At 38.3% G+C, this 17,393-nt stretch overlaps 1 protein-coding gene across 6 annotated transcripts in view; it reads left to right on the forward strand.

Moving 5' to 3' along the window:
* FRY (FRY microtubule binding protein) overlaps positions 1-17,393 on the forward strand; it is a 235,033-nt gene that overhangs the window by 37,432 nt on the left and 180,208 nt on the right. The window contains exons 1-2 of one of the 6 annotated variants that reach the window (XM_065051396.1): positions 9,845-10,148; positions 13,831-13,929. The exons of 2 other annotated variants lie outside the window; for them this stretch is intronic. In XM_065051396.1, coding sequence (XP_064907468.1) covers positions 9,941-10,148; positions 13,831-13,929 — 307 coding nt within the window. In that variant the 5' untranslated portion in view covers positions 9,845-9,940. Of the gene's footprint in view, positions 1-9,844; positions 10,149-13,830; positions 13,930-17,393 lie in introns of those variants that run through there. 3 more of the 6 variants (XM_065051391.1, XM_065051454.1, XM_065051399.1) reach the window with 3 other exon arrangements.

Raw genomic sequence — 17,393 nt, forward strand, 5'->3', positions numbered from 1 at the left:
AAAAGGTCAGAGGAAAATAATAATTAAAATTGGGAGCTTTTCATGTAATTATTTAAAAAGGTAGTGCTTTTATACTAGTTGGGTTCTCATACATCTTCAGGAAACCAAGTGGAGGAATGAGAAGCCCAAAATACCTCTGACTTCAGGCAAGACTGTGCAGGGAGTCTTATTCTTCCTTTCAGGTTTTGTGTTTTTTTTCCCCTTTTTCAGTCTTTAAGCGCTTGTGATTTTTCAGTGGCCGTACAGCCGCAGGGTCAGCCCTGCCCGTGCCCACCAGCCGCGCTCGCTGCTGCTGGAGCCAGCGCCGGGTGTGGGTTACGTGCCGTTGGCCGCTGCTTCCTGCGGTTTGGAGACACCGAGTTTCCTCACATCCTTTCCTTTCCCCTATTTTTTTACACATGTATTGTCTGGCATCTTTTATCTCTGCCTATAGGGAAAAAAAAAATACCTTTAAAATTCAAGTAGCTGTTCCTTTGCTTTCTGTCTTTCTTTCCATGACAATGTAAGAGGAGCTCTTGACTGCTTCTAAATTCATATTTATGAGCTTCTGTAGAGGAACATTCCCTCAGCCGCCCTCATTTTACCCAGGCAATGCTTTGCTTACTGCAGATAGGAGAGAGAGAGTCAGAGAAGAGAGGGATGCAGAGAGAGAGAGACTTGATTTGCAATATGGGGTTCAAATTTGGGAGCACAAACACTTCTAATTCAAGTGCATTTGGTAAGAGACGTGACAGAACTCTGTTCTAAGTCTGTACACAGAAAAATGCTTATTTTATGAAAGAAGTATACCACTGTATTGCAGTGTTAGATGCAATAAGTGGATCTTATTACTGTTGTATGCAAAATAAGTATTTATAATAAAGGTACAGAAGTTTAACATTGCACGATTAAACATGTACAAATCTGATATGGGGTATTAGTGTCTGTACCTGGAGGTTTTAAAGGTAATTTACACATGTGTGCTTTGCGATGCTGTAGCAATGTCGTGTTGGTTCTTGTATATGGCTGACTTCTGTGGGAGAAGCTGAAACTCCTGTCCTGGGGGTTGTGCTTCAATCAGACATTCAAAGTAACTGGTAAGGATATGTTCTGGTGTTTCTGGAGCTCAGGTAGAACACCTTCCTTTTTCTATTGACTGGTCTCGCACTTTGCACAGTTTTATAAGTAGTTCTCGGAAGATGAAATACAGCCAAGGACATAGAGAGCAAATTGAGTACATCCCTAGTACTAGAGAGAGAATAAAAATAAGTGAAAGTGTGTATCAATCTGTATGTCACACTTCCCATGAAGTGGGATGTGTGGAAAGCATGCCAGAGAAATAACTTCAAAGCCACTTCTGTGTGCCAAACATCAAGAATATGCGCGTGGTTCTGACTCCTCTGTGAGTGTGACAGGTAGGAAGGAGGATGGTTTGCTGACTGATGGAGATGGAATGCATTTGTCATCTTAGACAAAAATTTGAGATGCTTTTGTGAAGACTGTTTTTGTCTCTGGGGGACTGAAGGATAGGCTCACACCTTGCAGTTTGTGTGCTCCTTTGGCCAGAACTGTTGCTTTAGTAGACACGTTTATGATCACTAGATTAAACTGAGAGCACTAATTTAGAGAATCAGTTGAATAAAACTGGGTTATTTTTCTGTTACTCTTAGGGATCCATCTATAGTTATTATATTCCTGCTTAAACTCTGGAACGATCACAGCTGAATGTGTCTTTACTACTCAGTGCAACATGCCATGCATGGAGATGAAGTGGGCTTTGGGGGAGAACATGGAGAAGCTGGAAAGCTGCAGGCTGAGCATATAATCAAGGATTCTCTGAGCTGATACTGAACGATACAAATTTCTATGCTCCAGTTCCTTTAATAGTAGTTATGAGTAGACTCATTTCTAAAACTGATATCATTTGTGCATCTGAATTTTGGTGTGGCCTGAGTACACGCATGAGATCCATCTGTTTGGGGACTCAGGCAAAAAATAAGTACTTCACATATTTGTCTTAAATGAAGAACTAAGATATAAGCTATACCTGGCTCTTTGAACTGCCACACTTCTGAAAATGGGCAGGTGTCAGTGCTGAGCATCTGGGGAACAGTTTGCTCCAACCTGAGGGTACAGATGAAGCTCAGACAAGTAGGAGCCTGGGCAGTGGTGTTTTCTGCTGTTCTGGAACAGTTCTGCCCCATTTGAGAAAGGAAGATCATATTCTTGAGAGGCTCATAAGATTTTTTATTTATTTATTTTTAATCCTAAAACCACAAGGAATCAGATCTCTTGGCTCATGGCAGCCTTGACTGAGAACTCGAGTGGTGCTGGAGAGAAGCCCTGAGATTTGGGCACATGGATTTCACTCAGATCTGAGCTGAAGTGCAGGTCAAATGATCTGAATCTCACCCTTCATTGGTAATAGAAGATACAAAATTCGCTTCATTATTTGGCTGTAGAAGTAGTATCTAGATGCAGAACAGGTACTAGCCCAGGGGTTTCAGATCACATCTTTGCATCAGGTTGTAACACACAGCTTGTTAAGACCTAAGGCATGGATATTCAGGGAGGATGAGATGGAGATTAACTGACTGTGCATTACGTGGAGTCTGATGCTGTAGATGAGATGAGAAATGAAATCTTCACAAGGACTCATGCTGAATTTTCTCCCATCTTTTCAGTATTTATTTCAAAGTGTTCTCTGATACACTGTTTCCATGAGGGTTTTTTGTGTGTGTATTTTTTTCTTCGATGTTGGAAAGACATTTGAAACCTAATTTAGGTCTGTCCCATTACATTGCATAGGACAAGTTTACTGAAGGGTGAGATAAGTTTTGGCTGCCTTTCTTGGTTCCTCTTCATTAACAGAAGTTCATGCAACAGAAGCAATCCAGTCCTGGGCAAGCAACTATTTCTGCCACAAGGGCAGCCCGATCCATCTGTGTTGCATCTCATCCAGCACTGAATCAATGCAAGTTCAATATGTTGGAATTTTAAAAAGTCTATATGTTAGAATAGGCCACATATATATTTGCCCATCCATGAAAAGCAGAATTTTCATTATCTTTTTGTTTTCACGGCAAGGAAAGGAAGAAGACTGGACTTCCTAAATTTCTGTGATTGCTTTGGACAGTGGCCTCTCTTAACAGCAAGTGTAGAACAAGCTCTTTGTAGCTGATGGGAAATGTCATTAAAATGATACTCTCTATAAAGTACTTCCAAGTTCCAAACATTTTGGGTTTTTTTCCTCTCTATCAGTAACACTTTTTTTTTTTATATACAGAGGCTGACGTGCTTTGTTGTTATCTCATAAATATGTGCTAATAATTTAATTTATGTAAAATACTGAACACTCAGAAGTGGTTTTAAATAGAAAATTGTGTTTGAAATCTGTAAGTTTCATATTCGTAGCTTGCTCACAGTATTCACTTTCTACACAGAACGCAATGTGAAAAATGGGGACATCTGCCATGTGTTTTTTCAGGACTAGTACTGCTCCCTGCTAACTAAAATTCCTGCGTAGCCTCCAGGTCTTTCTGTTAGCGCTGAACCCAGAGCACAGCCCTGCTGTCACAGACTGCAGCAGAATAACAGCAGGCTGGATTTTGTAACTGCGAGTGCGCGTTCTGGCAAGTTCCACCCTCGGGCTTTGGTCTCTGGAAGATGCTCAGCTGCTGGATCCTGACGGCTCTGAGGCCGCCGGCGGGTTCCTGCGCTCGGCCTCTGCACCTCCCCACCCAAAAAAAGTCTGTTTCCAGGGTTCACGCTGCCTCTCTGTTGAGAGGATCAGCTTTCAAGTCCTGTGAAGATAAGACTGCAACAGCTATCGTGTAATGGGAACATCAGCGTGAAGTGAAATTATTACAAATGTGCATTAGCATATTAATTGTTCCGCTTGTGAAATGCTGTGACATGAGTCAGCTTCCCCTCTCAATATGGGAAGTGCACATTATGAATCAAACAATAAGGGGCAAATATTATCTTAGACCCAGATTACAGCTTTAACGATTTATTTTGTTTGTTGTTAGCAAATAAGAACATGATGACAAATTAAAGGTGCTTTAGACACCGAGACAGCTGAAAGACAATGCATTTGAAACACTCGGTCTAGTCTCTTGTCAGTATTAATCTATTAAAATCAGCATAACAGCACACAAATCAACTCAGGAAAAGCTGTATTCTCATCATGTTTTATCTGTTTGGTTTTGAGGGAGGTGAGAAATTGTGTGGGCTAAAAGCTTATTTCTCTTTTCTGTGACTGCAATTCAATATTAAGTTATCTACTGCAAATTAAAACTGTAAATGTAGTGCATGATATGACTAGCATCTAATAGTCTGATTTAGCTTGCTCTAAGGTCAGGTGTAGCCTGGCAGCTAAGTCCTAATTGCACTATTCTATGAGTCAAGTGTTCACTACAAGGGTAGAAATTAATGTGAACCTAAAATTCTCTCTTTGCTGTCTTTGAGAGTATGACCATCACTGGTTATTTGTTGACCTTTTCCTCTTATCCCCACTTCTGAAAAATGATGCTTGACTAAAGAGAGGTTTTTTGGATGCTCAGGCTGTATTAAATCCAGGTTCTTTGCTTGTAACAGCATTAGACTGGAAGAAATGGGTTAATTCGAGCAGAGGACATGTCAGATGTTCACATCCAATATATTAAGACAACAAGGTTATTCCAGAAAATTAAACAAATCGGTTTTGAGTAACATTTGGTGGGCCTGAACAGCTGTATGTTTTCTTCACTTTTTGATTCCCCATTTTCTCTTCTTGCATTGTTCATCCTTCCTATTTGAAATGCAAAACAGACAAGGTTAGAGGCTTCCTCGCACAGGGGTGTTTGCAGATCTGTGACTGTTCTGCTTTGTACCGGGGATGAGAGCCAGGTAATAAGTGCTTACAGGAAAAAAAGAAGCAAGAGTTTTCTAAAGGGGTATATGCTGTTAAACAGTCACCTCTGAACAAGCAGGTACCCAAGAGCACTCAGGCTGGTTGTGATCAACTTGATTTCTTTAAGCACTTCTGACACCTGTAAAACCCACCCAAAATGCAGTAAGTAGCCGCAACATTGCCTTTGTAACCTTAGTTTTACAAATATTTTAACTAGGGGTAACCTCACACATGGACTGAAAGAAATTATTCACATATCCCTGTCCTGGATGCTTACTCCTGTCTTTTTGTCCACTAAGGCAGCATGGATAAAAATAAATAAATCAACAAATGGTAACCTAGGTTTGTGCCATGGTTTGTTGCGTGCAGCCTCACATAATGGGTGCTAATGCGACAAGGAGAGAAGCTCCATGGGCCACAGGCAAGAAGAAGGATGAGGGATGATTGACTGATTGATTGATTGATTGATTTAGTTGTGCTGGCTTAGTATGTTAGTAAAGCTCAAACTTTCCTTTGCTGCCATTGCAGTTGTTCCCACATAGGTGGCTAAAAGGCCTCATCCTCCCTTTACATATCATTCTGCTCTGGTATGTATAGCATGGTGGAAAGGTCCATGAATCAATGTACACTGATATGGAAGTTACTTTACCAAACTAGACAAGAACTCATTGTGGTGCTGGTTTTTGTTTTCCATAATACAGTTTTTTCTGAGCCAGCCTGCACTGGCTGACCCATTGAGAACGCTTTTGGGAAACCTTTCATTGTTTTTGCTGTTGATAAGCACAAATAGTTCATCAGCTGCAAATGAGAACGGCAGCTCTAATTCAGTCATCATAACAAGTGGCTTACTGCACATGAAATATAACAAGATTTTCTGCCATATTATTAAACAAAAAAGTGAATTATAATTCCTCCTGTGAGTGAACTTACTGTTCCATGACCTGGACTGTGCTAATTTTGTAGCCTCAAATCTGTATTTCTACAGTACAAAGTATTGTCCAAACACAAATTGGTTACCAAACATAAGTTTCCTTTAGATTTTACTTACCAAACTTTAATAAAAAGAAATAGCAATAGAAACTGCAGACACTACAGTTGAGTTGTCTGCTGGGGGCAAGGGGTGTGATGTTCTGATTAGGCCTTCACCGGTAATGGATAAATCCAATGATTGTTATACTGAGCTTTCAGAATTGTAAGAAAGTAGTGAACTACTCTGAACCTACCAGAGAAGCCTGAATCCTTATAAACCTTTGCCAGCCTCAAAATGCAGCCAAATTATAATTCCCGTGATTTGTTTTTCAGCATTTCAGCACTTCCATGAGTCAGGTATGAAGGCAATACAAGGATTACTTTCTTGTAGTAATCTCTTCTGAAGGATCTTGTGTAAACCTTTGATGGGATAAATAAACAATTAGTCTTCTTTTATCTTCTATGCTCAAACACCTATAATAGATTAATGACACTTTTCTTTTTGGCACCCACATTGATTATTCATATTGTGTTGTAATCTTGATGTTTTACTCAATTCTTAATTATCATTTTAATCACACTTTCAGATAAAAGGCTCAGTGAAGTGTAAATCCTTGACCTATGCTATTAATATATCCTTCTTAAAAAAAAAAAAAAAAAAGGAAATATTTCATTTTCCAGTGTCTTGTAATTTCCAAATATTTACTTATTTTTGTAAAATACTTCAACAATTTGACTCTCGACTTCCTTCTGGGTTCCTGGATGTATATGGAGGAACCTTTATTTCCACACATCATGCTTGCTTTTTTTTTCCACTCCGGTTTTATTTCCATCTATACACGTGCAAAGCTTCCATCTCTAAGTGGAAAACAGGAGGTCTGAGAGGGATGTTGTCACTGCAGCCTCGGTGAAGAAGAATCACAAATGTTACCGAGTGCTCTTTTCCTTTACTCCTTTGCTGAATCTTAAAATCTTTTTTGAATTCTCAGTGCATCTGCTTTATTTTTTTGATCTTATGATTAATAATCAGCTCTTCCAAGTCCCTCTTCCTCTCCCGCTCCTGGTTTTGTTCTGTGTACTGTGCTGTAACTTATTCCATGGTGGTCTCTCTTGGGAGTAGACTATCAGGTTTTTACAGATAGGTCACGAAGAGGAGAAAATGACCAAGAGGAGATAAATAAACTAAGTCACTAGAAGAGCCTAATGAAATGGCAGTTGGGCATCTCACTCCAAGAAGTTTTGGACACCACAAAGACCTTCAACTTCTGTTCTCCTGCTGCATATTCCTTTACTTCACCTGCTTAGGTTTTTCAGTTTCCAGAACTAGTGTTTGCTGGTCTTGTTTTTTAGGTCGGAATGAATTTTCAAAGTATGTGTTCTAGAGTGGATCCCACAACAGGCAATTTAGTTATGAGAGGTTTGTGATGTTCATCTCTCCTCTCCCTGATTCCCACCTGAATGCCCTGCCAGGGTGACCCGTTCTCCATTCCAGTGTGCCGCTGCCGGACCAGGGGCTTGTGCCCTTGACGGTGTCCCCCGTCTGAAGGAGTGCGATCACTATCGCACCTTTGACTATCCCAGCGGCGATTTCCCCTGCTGGAAATGTTCCCCTTGGCATGAATATTCATTGGGCTGGAGAAGGTAAGGTTGTACAGTGCAGCAATTGTATCGCTCAGCTAGAATATGGGACAGTCGCTTTCAAGTCACTCTTCTAATGAATATTTAATTATTTATACGTGTTGGAGTGGCCTCAGCAGGAAAAGTTAAGAGCTGTTTCCAGAATATTCTGTAACCTGATGGTTAGGTCACTTACTGAAGATGCTGAAATTTTATTTAAAGCTGTCAAATTTCACTTTAAAGCTCCTCAAATGTAAATTCTTGCATTTGGTATTCTTTGTTTCTCAGTCTTCACACCTGGTTCAGGTATATTTATATTTGCTGAGATTTAAGCATTTTCTGTTGTTTTGAGAAGCATTTGATTTATTTTCTTTGGTTTAGTTGGACTATCAAGAATGGACTGAATATTTTTATGTTGGTTCAGAAAAAGCTGAGAAATCAAGTAGAGTTGGAAGAGAAGAGGAAGCAAGGAAAGCTCCTCTGACCTTTTGCTGTTGTTGTTGTTAACTGTGAAAAAAAGAGCATGAGATCCACAGATTGTACAGATTTGAAGAACATGAAAGAAGTATTTTAGCCTCTAATGATGAAGACCAGTGCCTAGAGGAATTTTTTAAAAGTACTTGAGCAATTTAGGCATACAATTCCCTTTGGTTATAACCTAATTCCCACCACCTAACCTATTTTGGCGTCCAGTGGGATTTTCAAAAGCTTATTTCTGCTTGTAAGTAGAGCTCATGATCCTTTGAATACTCAGCAAGATCAGAAATAATCAATTTGCTATCTACAGGTAACGTTCACTCGCTTTAAATCACTTTGGTTTAAAAATCAGGTTGTTCTGAGCACAAGGTATGATTTCTGGGTCTAGTGTGTTTAAGATTGGATTCTTACATTCATAATTTCAACTTCCAGCCAAATGCAATTTAATTTCTAGAGGAAGAGGATGAAATCTCACAGACTATTTAATCCTTCTCTATTTCTAACACAATAAAATATTTTTAAAGCTACACAGGTTTATATTAAGATGCATCATTTCCCCTCTTCAGTTCCAAAAGCATGTAGGTGAACAGTTTCTTTCTTGTCAGTGATAATAAAGGTTGTACTGAATTTCATACAAAAACAGTATCTGGAGTAGCCAACCTCCTGATCACTACACCAATCCTACAGTGTCTTCTGTCTTTAGCAAAGTAATTAAAGCATCCATGGCTAAGTGTTTTAAATGATTTGGAGAAATCAAGTTCTATCTTCAGGTGTTAAAATCAGTTTGCTGTAGGTATCCATGGCTGAAACATTAGCTACTCTCACTTTGAACTACCACTCTGCTTATTCACCTTAGCACATTAAGAGTTATTGTCATTCAACAGGAGAATATATGTAGTTAGAAGTTTCGTTAGTTTTAATTTGCTAATCTGTTTTGTCTGATTTATGATAAAATTGAAGAAAATTAGCAGATTCATGGAAAATGTTAGGATTTGTCCTTTCTTCTTTCTGAACATTTGAGAAAGGGAGATCATGCCTGTGGCAGGCTCTAAAGATTTTGTTGGGGTAATTGGAACAAAAGAAGAAAAGTACCTTGGCTTTTAGTAGTTAAATGGAGAATTTACAGAGCATCTTCGGAATACACATATTTCAATGGCTTATTTTTATTAGTCAGCAGTTACATAGAGAGAAAATCAGTCATACTGGCAGATTTTTGATTCTGACTCCAGTAGGAAATAACATTCTTGCTTCTTGAGGAAAGAGACCCCAAACTGGCAGTTGTGGCCAGAAAAACCTTTGTTTTGGACTGTTTATCAGTCTTCAAAATGTAACATTGTCAAAGGACAGGACTGAAAACACGAACATAACTGTTCAGGTTGTACCCTTCCCCAGCTGATCCCTAGGCTGGGAGTTGAGTTGGTTTATTTTTGTGTTTGCTTTGGTGCTTTTTTGTTTGGGTTTGGTTTGGTGTGGGTTTTGGTTTGTTTGTTTTTCGTATGATTGGTTGGCGTTTTCTTTTGTCTTTTGCTTGTTTGGGTTGTGCTTTGGTTTTGTTTTGTTGTTTCTTTTTTTCTCTCTGTTTCCTTTGTTTAAGGTTTAGCAACACTTGTTTAGCTCACCAAGTTAATGAACTATTAATGAACTGATCTGAGAAATGCCGCTGGTATAATATAAACCACGCCAGCCCTCGACAGTGCCTCATATTAAATTGTATTTTCCCCTTTGCAGAGATTGTGCCGCTGAGCTCAGGTCTGTTGAACTTCCTAATTACCTCCAAAGTTCCACACGAACGACTTGGGCGCGTCTCCTCATGGGCGCGAGGAGGGGCGGTAGGGTAACCCTACACCTGTCCCAACACACGCATGTCAACCTGCTCAACCTCCCCAGCCAGCGCCGGGCTGAGCATGAGGAGATCCGAGATTGTTGGGTCTGTGGCCACTAGTCCGGCGCTGCTGGGCGTTGGGCTCGGCTTTGCGCCGGGGCGGCTGTGGCAGGTGGGGCGCTATGATGGCGGTTGATGACAGCAGCTTGTGCTCTAGGACAAGGACTAAACTGAATTCCTATCAGACTCGCTATAAGTCAACAAGACGGAGAAGCCTGCCACCAGACATCCTGCTAGAAAATGATTTTAAAGGAAAATTTCAGAGAAATATTAGGAATATAGAGCCTATACATCCAAGGCGCGCTAAGAAAAGACCTTCTATATTTTCAGGTAGGAAATGCTATGCTAACAGTATGTTGATGCAATATCTTTTAAAACTTTTTGGTAATATTTGAAGGATTCCGTAGCTGATTCCAGTCAGAATCTGTTCTGTTTTAAAACCTAAGACAGTTTTCACAGATAAATTTAATCAAGTATAATTTATGTTAAATTATGTCAGCCATTAGAGTCAAAGTGATGGAACCAAAAAGAGATACTTTCTTCATATTTTTGATTTCACATTGCTTCTTGTGGGGATTTTTTTAATACTAGGCATTTAAAGAAAACAAATTGTTTCTTTAGAGCTTTGAACTGGGTTTTGCTTAACCCCACTTAAAAGCAATGCAGTCAATAGCTGCATGTAAGTATCTCTCTTGCTGCTCTAATACTGTATCTCATTGCTTTTCTGGAGGGGAGTGCTTTGGGAATACACGGACTTCTTCAACATAGGTTTTTTGTGGTTTTGTTGTATTTTGGTTTTTGGTTCTTTTTTTTTTGTGTGTGAGTGTAGCCAGAAATTAACATCACTAAATAGTCAAATGCATGCTTCAAATTCCTGGCTTGCACTGGAGCCTGTAATGTCTGTAGTTAATAGTTCAGTTTAAGTCTCTAGTTGTTAAGAAGTAGCCACAAGGTGTAAGAGTGGATTGCAACCAAGCTAATGGCAGGTCTGCGTTATTTTGCTGGGGTTTTTTTGCTTTTATATTATTTGAAATATGCCTAAAATAGGCAGCAGATTAGCATGAGGACAACAGATTTGTGTCAAAACAGTCAGATCATCTTTACTAGGAAGACTAAAAGGTTTTAGGGGGGGAAATCAATACCAGCTCATCTCTACTGAAACTGAAGATGTGTTTCTGTGAGGCAATCAGAGGAAATTAAACCCTTTATAGAAACAAAAAATATACTGTTTTTTTTTAAATTTAGGTATCTCCATTTCCAGATGAAAATGAGAGTTTAAAAATGTCTAGGGGGAAATAGTGCAATCATTTAGATATTTGAAGTATATAAAAAGTGTTACTGATTATTTAAAAATTAATATTATATTCCTTAATGACTGCTAAACTTCTTTCTTATGAGCTGAAACAACACTGAAGGAATGGCAATACCATGTTAAAAGATGACAGAGGGCAGCACTGTTTGTGTGGGATCGAGGGCCTCCATTGTACCTCTGTTAAAGTATTTGAAATATTTCAATATCTTGGGAAATAAAGCTTTTTTCCTCCTTTTTTCCTCCTTCCTATTCTAGTTCCCCAGCATAAAAAAATATACATAAAGCCTTATCAGACCTTAAGTTAGGTGACTCAGACGTGCCCAAGTCTCCTGTGCTTCACAGTGCCTAAACAGGCTCTTCCTAAAGTGATGTGGTATGTTGGTGACTGTCAAGGCACATTATTTTGGGCAGGGTAGACCATTTGTATCTTACTCTTTCTCAGTTGCTTCTTTTTGTCTTCTAGCTACCTTCTCTGCTTCTGAATTACTTCTGTGTTTGTGGTTTGTTTTTCTTCTGCAACTTTTCACCTTTTTTTTTTCCCTGTACATCAACATTTTTATTAGAAAAAAAACATATTAAATAGTCTTGTGTTTGGTCTCCAACAGCCATATTCTTTGTGCCCACCCAGATTTCTCCTTTATTCTGTGATCTTTCTTTTTCTTTTCTTTAAACACAGTTCTTCTTCCTCTCTGTTCTCTTTCCACCCTCACAAATTACCACACTAGCAGTGATACTCCACGTTTGTGCTGCGTCAGATATGAGCAATTTAATGTAGTTTGTGTGTCTGGAATGCTGCCATAATTCTTATGAAATCCACTGCGGCTGTGTTACTGTACACTCAAGGGCATTTAACTCAAAGGTAATGCAAATTGCTCGCTATAAGGAATTGATGGAGCACATGGAAAGACAGGTGTAGGCTTTCATTTGGCAGGTCAGCGGTATGCATGGAAGAAGCTTTACTTGATTTGCTTTTGAAAACAGGTTAACGAAGTAAGCTTGAAGTCCTCTAGACCATTGTCTTTTATGCTGTAAATGTAGGTTAGAATGGAAACGGAGCTGTATCACAGAACCAGGGAATGATGTGGTCCAGCCTTGCTGCTGTGTGCAGGGACATCTTGCACTAGATTAGATTTCTCAATGCCCTGTCCAACCTGACCTTGAACACTTGAGACAGGGAGACAGGGAGATAGATAGATAGACAGATATTAAATATATATTTTTAAAAAATATATATTTATATATATTCTCTGCAGTCTTTTGGATCACTGCTGAAACCCTCTGTAGAATGCGGTACTTAATATTTCCTCATTTCAGCCTATTAAAATAAATATTTTAAATCTATACCATTTTGACTCTTCTACCTTCTTCTAATTCTCGTATCTCTGCTTAGTCTTTTATATCACCAAGACTTGGTGCAGACACAGGGCGGCACCTTGCATGCCAACAGGCTTGTTCTATGATTTCTTCTTAACCGTGATCACTAGAAGCTCACTCTTCAAAAATGGAAGCTGAAACCAGAGCAGAGCGACATGTCTGTCTGTCCTGCCATCATGCAGTTAGTCATGCAGATGTGCCTAGACAGAACTACCCAAACAGTGGTGTCACTGCGAGATTGTGTTCATTCCCACATGGAAAGAGGAGGACAGAAACTACGACTGTGAGGAGAAATGGTGACATAAGGTTTAGCACCTTCATCAGCTGAGTTTTTACAGACTGCTGACGTGCCCTCAGCTCAGCATACTATCATAGCCGTGACTGACCCTTTGCCTGGCAGGACCACACAGAAATGAATGGTGTCTTGTCTTAACCTGAAGATAAACCCGTGACTTGTTAATGAGAAAAGAAAGAATTCTGAAAAGACAGAGTGGGCAACGAAGGGGCCTTAGGACGCCATGTCATCTCAGAGGTAAATAGGAAAGGTAATCTGAACTAACTGAGGGGGCATAAAATTAAAATCAATTAGCTAAACATCATTAAACATCTATGCAGACTCATGTTCAAAAACACAACAGCCTGAGGGAAATAAGTCTGTATTTATTAAATCTAATCTAGGGAAGTACAGGGTGAGTTTTTACTCTTATTTCTTTTTGGAGGAAGTCTGCTGATGTTGTTGTGTGTGTTTCCTCTTTATACATGGCAAAGATGTGAAATTTTGGCTGGGACTGCTAATTTTCTAAAGAAAGGAAAATAAACAATACAGACATTACAAAGGTTGAAATACTAAAAAAAATATTAATAGTTAAGTTCTGCTTGGAAGCCGTTCATATTATGAGCTGGGGATGTTTAAGGAAGTACCATTGAAAATCCATTTCTAGGACTCTTATTAGTATCTTGTGGGCTTTTTTCTTATCCTGCTTCGTTTTCATATGCAGGTAGCCTGCATTGTTGTTGAATAATGCTTGTTGTGTCAGTTTTGAAGGACAGAAGGTGAGGAAAATACTCTGGATTTTCTGCCTCTCCCAGGCCCAGGCTCCCCTCCAGTTCATGGCCTGTGGTTCAGGCCTTGTCTTCACAGCCAAAATAAGCTCTTGTCTCTACTTTTGTAAAAACATTGTAGTGTTAATGTGAGTTCATGTAAGGAAGGTCAGTGGTTAATGGTACTTGATATAGCTACTCAAAGTAAGAATGTGGATTGCTGGTCTGTGCTTTTACAACAGAATAGCTGGTAGCCTGTAACAAATTCACTGCTTTTTCTTTCAGTGAAAATATTGTCGCAGTTAGAAGTCTTGAGGCACTCTCTCAAAGCATTTCTGGAGTTCAGACCAGCATACAGTCTAGCAAAGTCACTTTCTAAAATAAGTAAGTTTATTTGACACCTTATTTGTATGTAAATTAAAATACTGAAAATAATAAAAGAGAGAAGGGTTTTCTATATAAGAAAAATATTTAAAGGTTATTCAACAGTGATATTAATAAAGTACTTAATTTTTCATGAGATATGGGGATAAAACAGCCAGTATGTATGATATTTTTTTATTTTGACTGGCTGCGTTAATGGGGAAAGACTTGCCAAAATCTAATTACTTTCAGTAAGGATGCTCCAAATCATGGGTACAGTATGTGTCTCGATTCAAATGAGTTAGAATGATCTGTGTTCAGTATTTTAATTTAGTCAAGATTTGAATATCCTCTCTTCTCTCTGAATAAATTGTGCTGCATGATAATAACATATGCTTGTAATCTGCATAGGATAATTGCTGTTCACTTCTGGTGCCCCTGGTGCCACCCTGCACCTTGGAGCTTGGTAGAACGGTTTGTGTTGATGCTGCATTGTACAAGTATCGTCCACTGGCAGCAGAAAGGAAGGCAAGACTGGCTTGTCCCAAAGTTCTCCTCCTTTCCTGACTTGAAATAATTGCTTTGGTTTCCCCTCAATACTTTTAGCAAGACCTTCGGATGATGCAGGGCGAGGGGAGTGTTGTGTTTTTTAATTTGCTGTTCATATTGTAAACTAGCACTTGTTCTGTAAGTTACTGTTTTTTATTGACCCTTATATTAAGATATGCCACCATGCTATAAAATTAGTGTATTGCTGATTGATTGTGTGCCCATCCACTGATCTGGGTGAGTGACCATTACTTTATTAATAGAAAAGGTCAAATTAATGTCTTGATTTCCTCTTGGCCTTCCATATTTTTGTGATCACTTACATATTTCTACATATATTACTTCATATACTCTTCAGCATTTTAGTTCTTGAATGTTTTTTTGAAGTGTCATTTTCTTCGGAAAGGTAGGTCGATGATTTGGAGGAAGGCTCTGGATTCTGTGTTTTGAAGTGTGATGTAATACAAGCATCTTGTCAAACTTGTTTTCTTCTTGGGTTCACTGGCATTTTATGGACTGTGGAAATTGGCTTCCTAATGTTCCTGTAGGCAGGTGATGAAGGTGCTGCCTCACCTTTAAGTTGTATTTGGGACATACAGGAAGCTCTCTGTGTTCATGGGAGAGTGACTTGAATCTGAAGAAGAGGAGGAAGATAGGGAGGAAGGTCAGTGTAAGACAGGGAAGGTTCTTTCTGCTATTGTGGCTTGGATTTTTGTTTTCTGATTCTTTGTTTCTTTGTTTTAAAAAATGTTTAGTTATCTCCTAGATTTAGATTGCCATCATCAGTTGTTATAGATGTTAAGACTCCACTTTAAAGCAAAGACTCCAGTATTGAAGTGAACAAAACCCATTGTACATATAGTAATATACTTCAAACCTTATGATGTCTAAGAGTTTAGAGATTTCACTGTGATGAAAGACCTTGTGAAGCAATTAACAGCACTTGCTCCCTGATTTCTGTGTGTGCTGATGTAGAAAGAGATGTGAAAAAGAATACTGTTTAGTAACACGGTTTGCTGGTTTGACCATTTAGCTCCCTACTATGTCTTATCTAGAGGATAATTATTAAAGTGTAGGGTGAAATCTTAAAACTTGTGCTGAATGCTCACCTTCTGGGAAACACAACAGGTCCTTTCTTTTGTCTATTTATATAATTTTCAAGGAGCATTGAATTAATAGTCAATACTGGTTGTATCTTCAACAAAATATGTTAATACAAAATGTATTTAATTTTAAAATAGAAAATCAGAGTGCTAAAAAAAGTTAGCAAAATAGGAAACATACAACAATGTTTTAAAAGATATAAGAGCAAGCCAGTCACTCTTTACATCAAATGGCAGGAGCCTTAACTATATTACATGTGCGGTAAATCCATGAGGGTTTGTTGACTTTATTTTTAAGTAAATCTTTCTTTGGCCATCATGAGGCATAGCATCTTTTATTCTTTTCTTCTGATTTAAGATGCACATTAAAGGGCAGACTCACCATAAATGCATGCCCATCTTTGACCCACAAAGATTTATTTTTGTGCTAATGGATTGGAAAGATTGTCAATGATAATCTTTTTTGTAGAGTTGAGAAATACATACAATTTCATTACATGAAAAGCAGATATGACTTTTAAAGTCTTACAGTAGTGCATCTGCTGTAATCAAAAGCTTATCAGCCAAGTAAAATTATTTAAAAGAATCAGACTTAAAGGTTATCATAATGGCTTTCATTTAACCTTCTTCTTCATGTCTATTTTGTTCCTCTTCTGAAGTGCAATCTTCGCATAAGCTGATGTAGTTTGTGACATTGAAGTATCTTCTCCTGACAGTCAGATGGGTCTATGAACTGCATATAAATCACTCAAAATACAGTTCTTCTATAGTGCTTGTTTACTTGTAGATACTTTTGTAGACTAGTTGGGTGCATTTGGTAGGTAACTATTTTCCTTTCAGCCTTACACATTTAATGGGAGCATTTGGTATCCAAGTTAAATTACCTGGTAATCTTGGAATCTCTGAAATAAAAATTCTCAATATTTTATTCATTTTCACTGCTTTACTATCTCACAGTACCTGAATTTAAACAACAACAACAAATTTAGGAGTTTCTGAAAATACTTAGTTTTAATAACAATTTTTTTAAAACCTGTATTTTTAAAATCTGTTTAGGTTCAGAGACAGTTTTGCCTGAAGATGGGTGTAGATAATAAAATTTGTCTTAATTACAAAAGACTACCTCATGAAAACTCTTTGAACAGAACTAGTGTTAGCTGGAAAATGGTTTTGTGCCCCTTCTCATGATGAAAGATGCCCTGATATTGAAATAAAATCCTTATGGCGCTTCTGGTAAGCCAGCTATAAAGAGACAGATACTGAGTTCATATATTTAGGTTTTCATAAAGAACTAATTTCATCAGCTATGTAGAATCATATTAATTTCCTTTAGTGCTACTAGTTAAGATTGTTTGATTTGGAATGTGATTTTTATTAATTTTGGGGACTGGATCTTAAATTAGGAACTTGAGGAGTTCAGGACATTCTTTGTTATATTTGGGTTTTCTGGGAAGCTGAAATTGCACAGTGCTCCCCAAGATGAGATCAATTTTAATTCTTCTTGCATAGAATATACTTAGGTCTAGCTGCTACACAACATTGGAATGCAGTTTTGTAATCAGATATGATTTTGGAGACTCAACAAATTTCTGTTCATGCTTTTTAATAATATGCTTAAGTTGCACTTACATTTACAATTTCTTAAAATAAGAAATATTTACCATTTGTTACTAGAAGACTTTACTGTTGCCAGGAATTTTTTTCTGTAGATAAGCAATGTATACTGTGTGTGATACAATCTAATGGCTCCTCTTCCAAAGGGCTGGCTATGTAGCGGGGTTTTTGTATATTTGGTTTAGAGCTGCCTGGGGGCATTGCTGTGACTTTCTGTGG

Source organism: Columba livia, chromosome 1, assembly GCF_036013475.1.
Source record: "Columba livia isolate bColLiv1 breed racing homer chromosome 1, bColLiv1.pat.W.v2, whole genome shotgun sequence".
In the NCBI taxonomy this organism is placed as follows: domain Eukaryota; kingdom Metazoa; phylum Chordata; class Aves; order Columbiformes; family Columbidae; genus Columba; species Columba livia.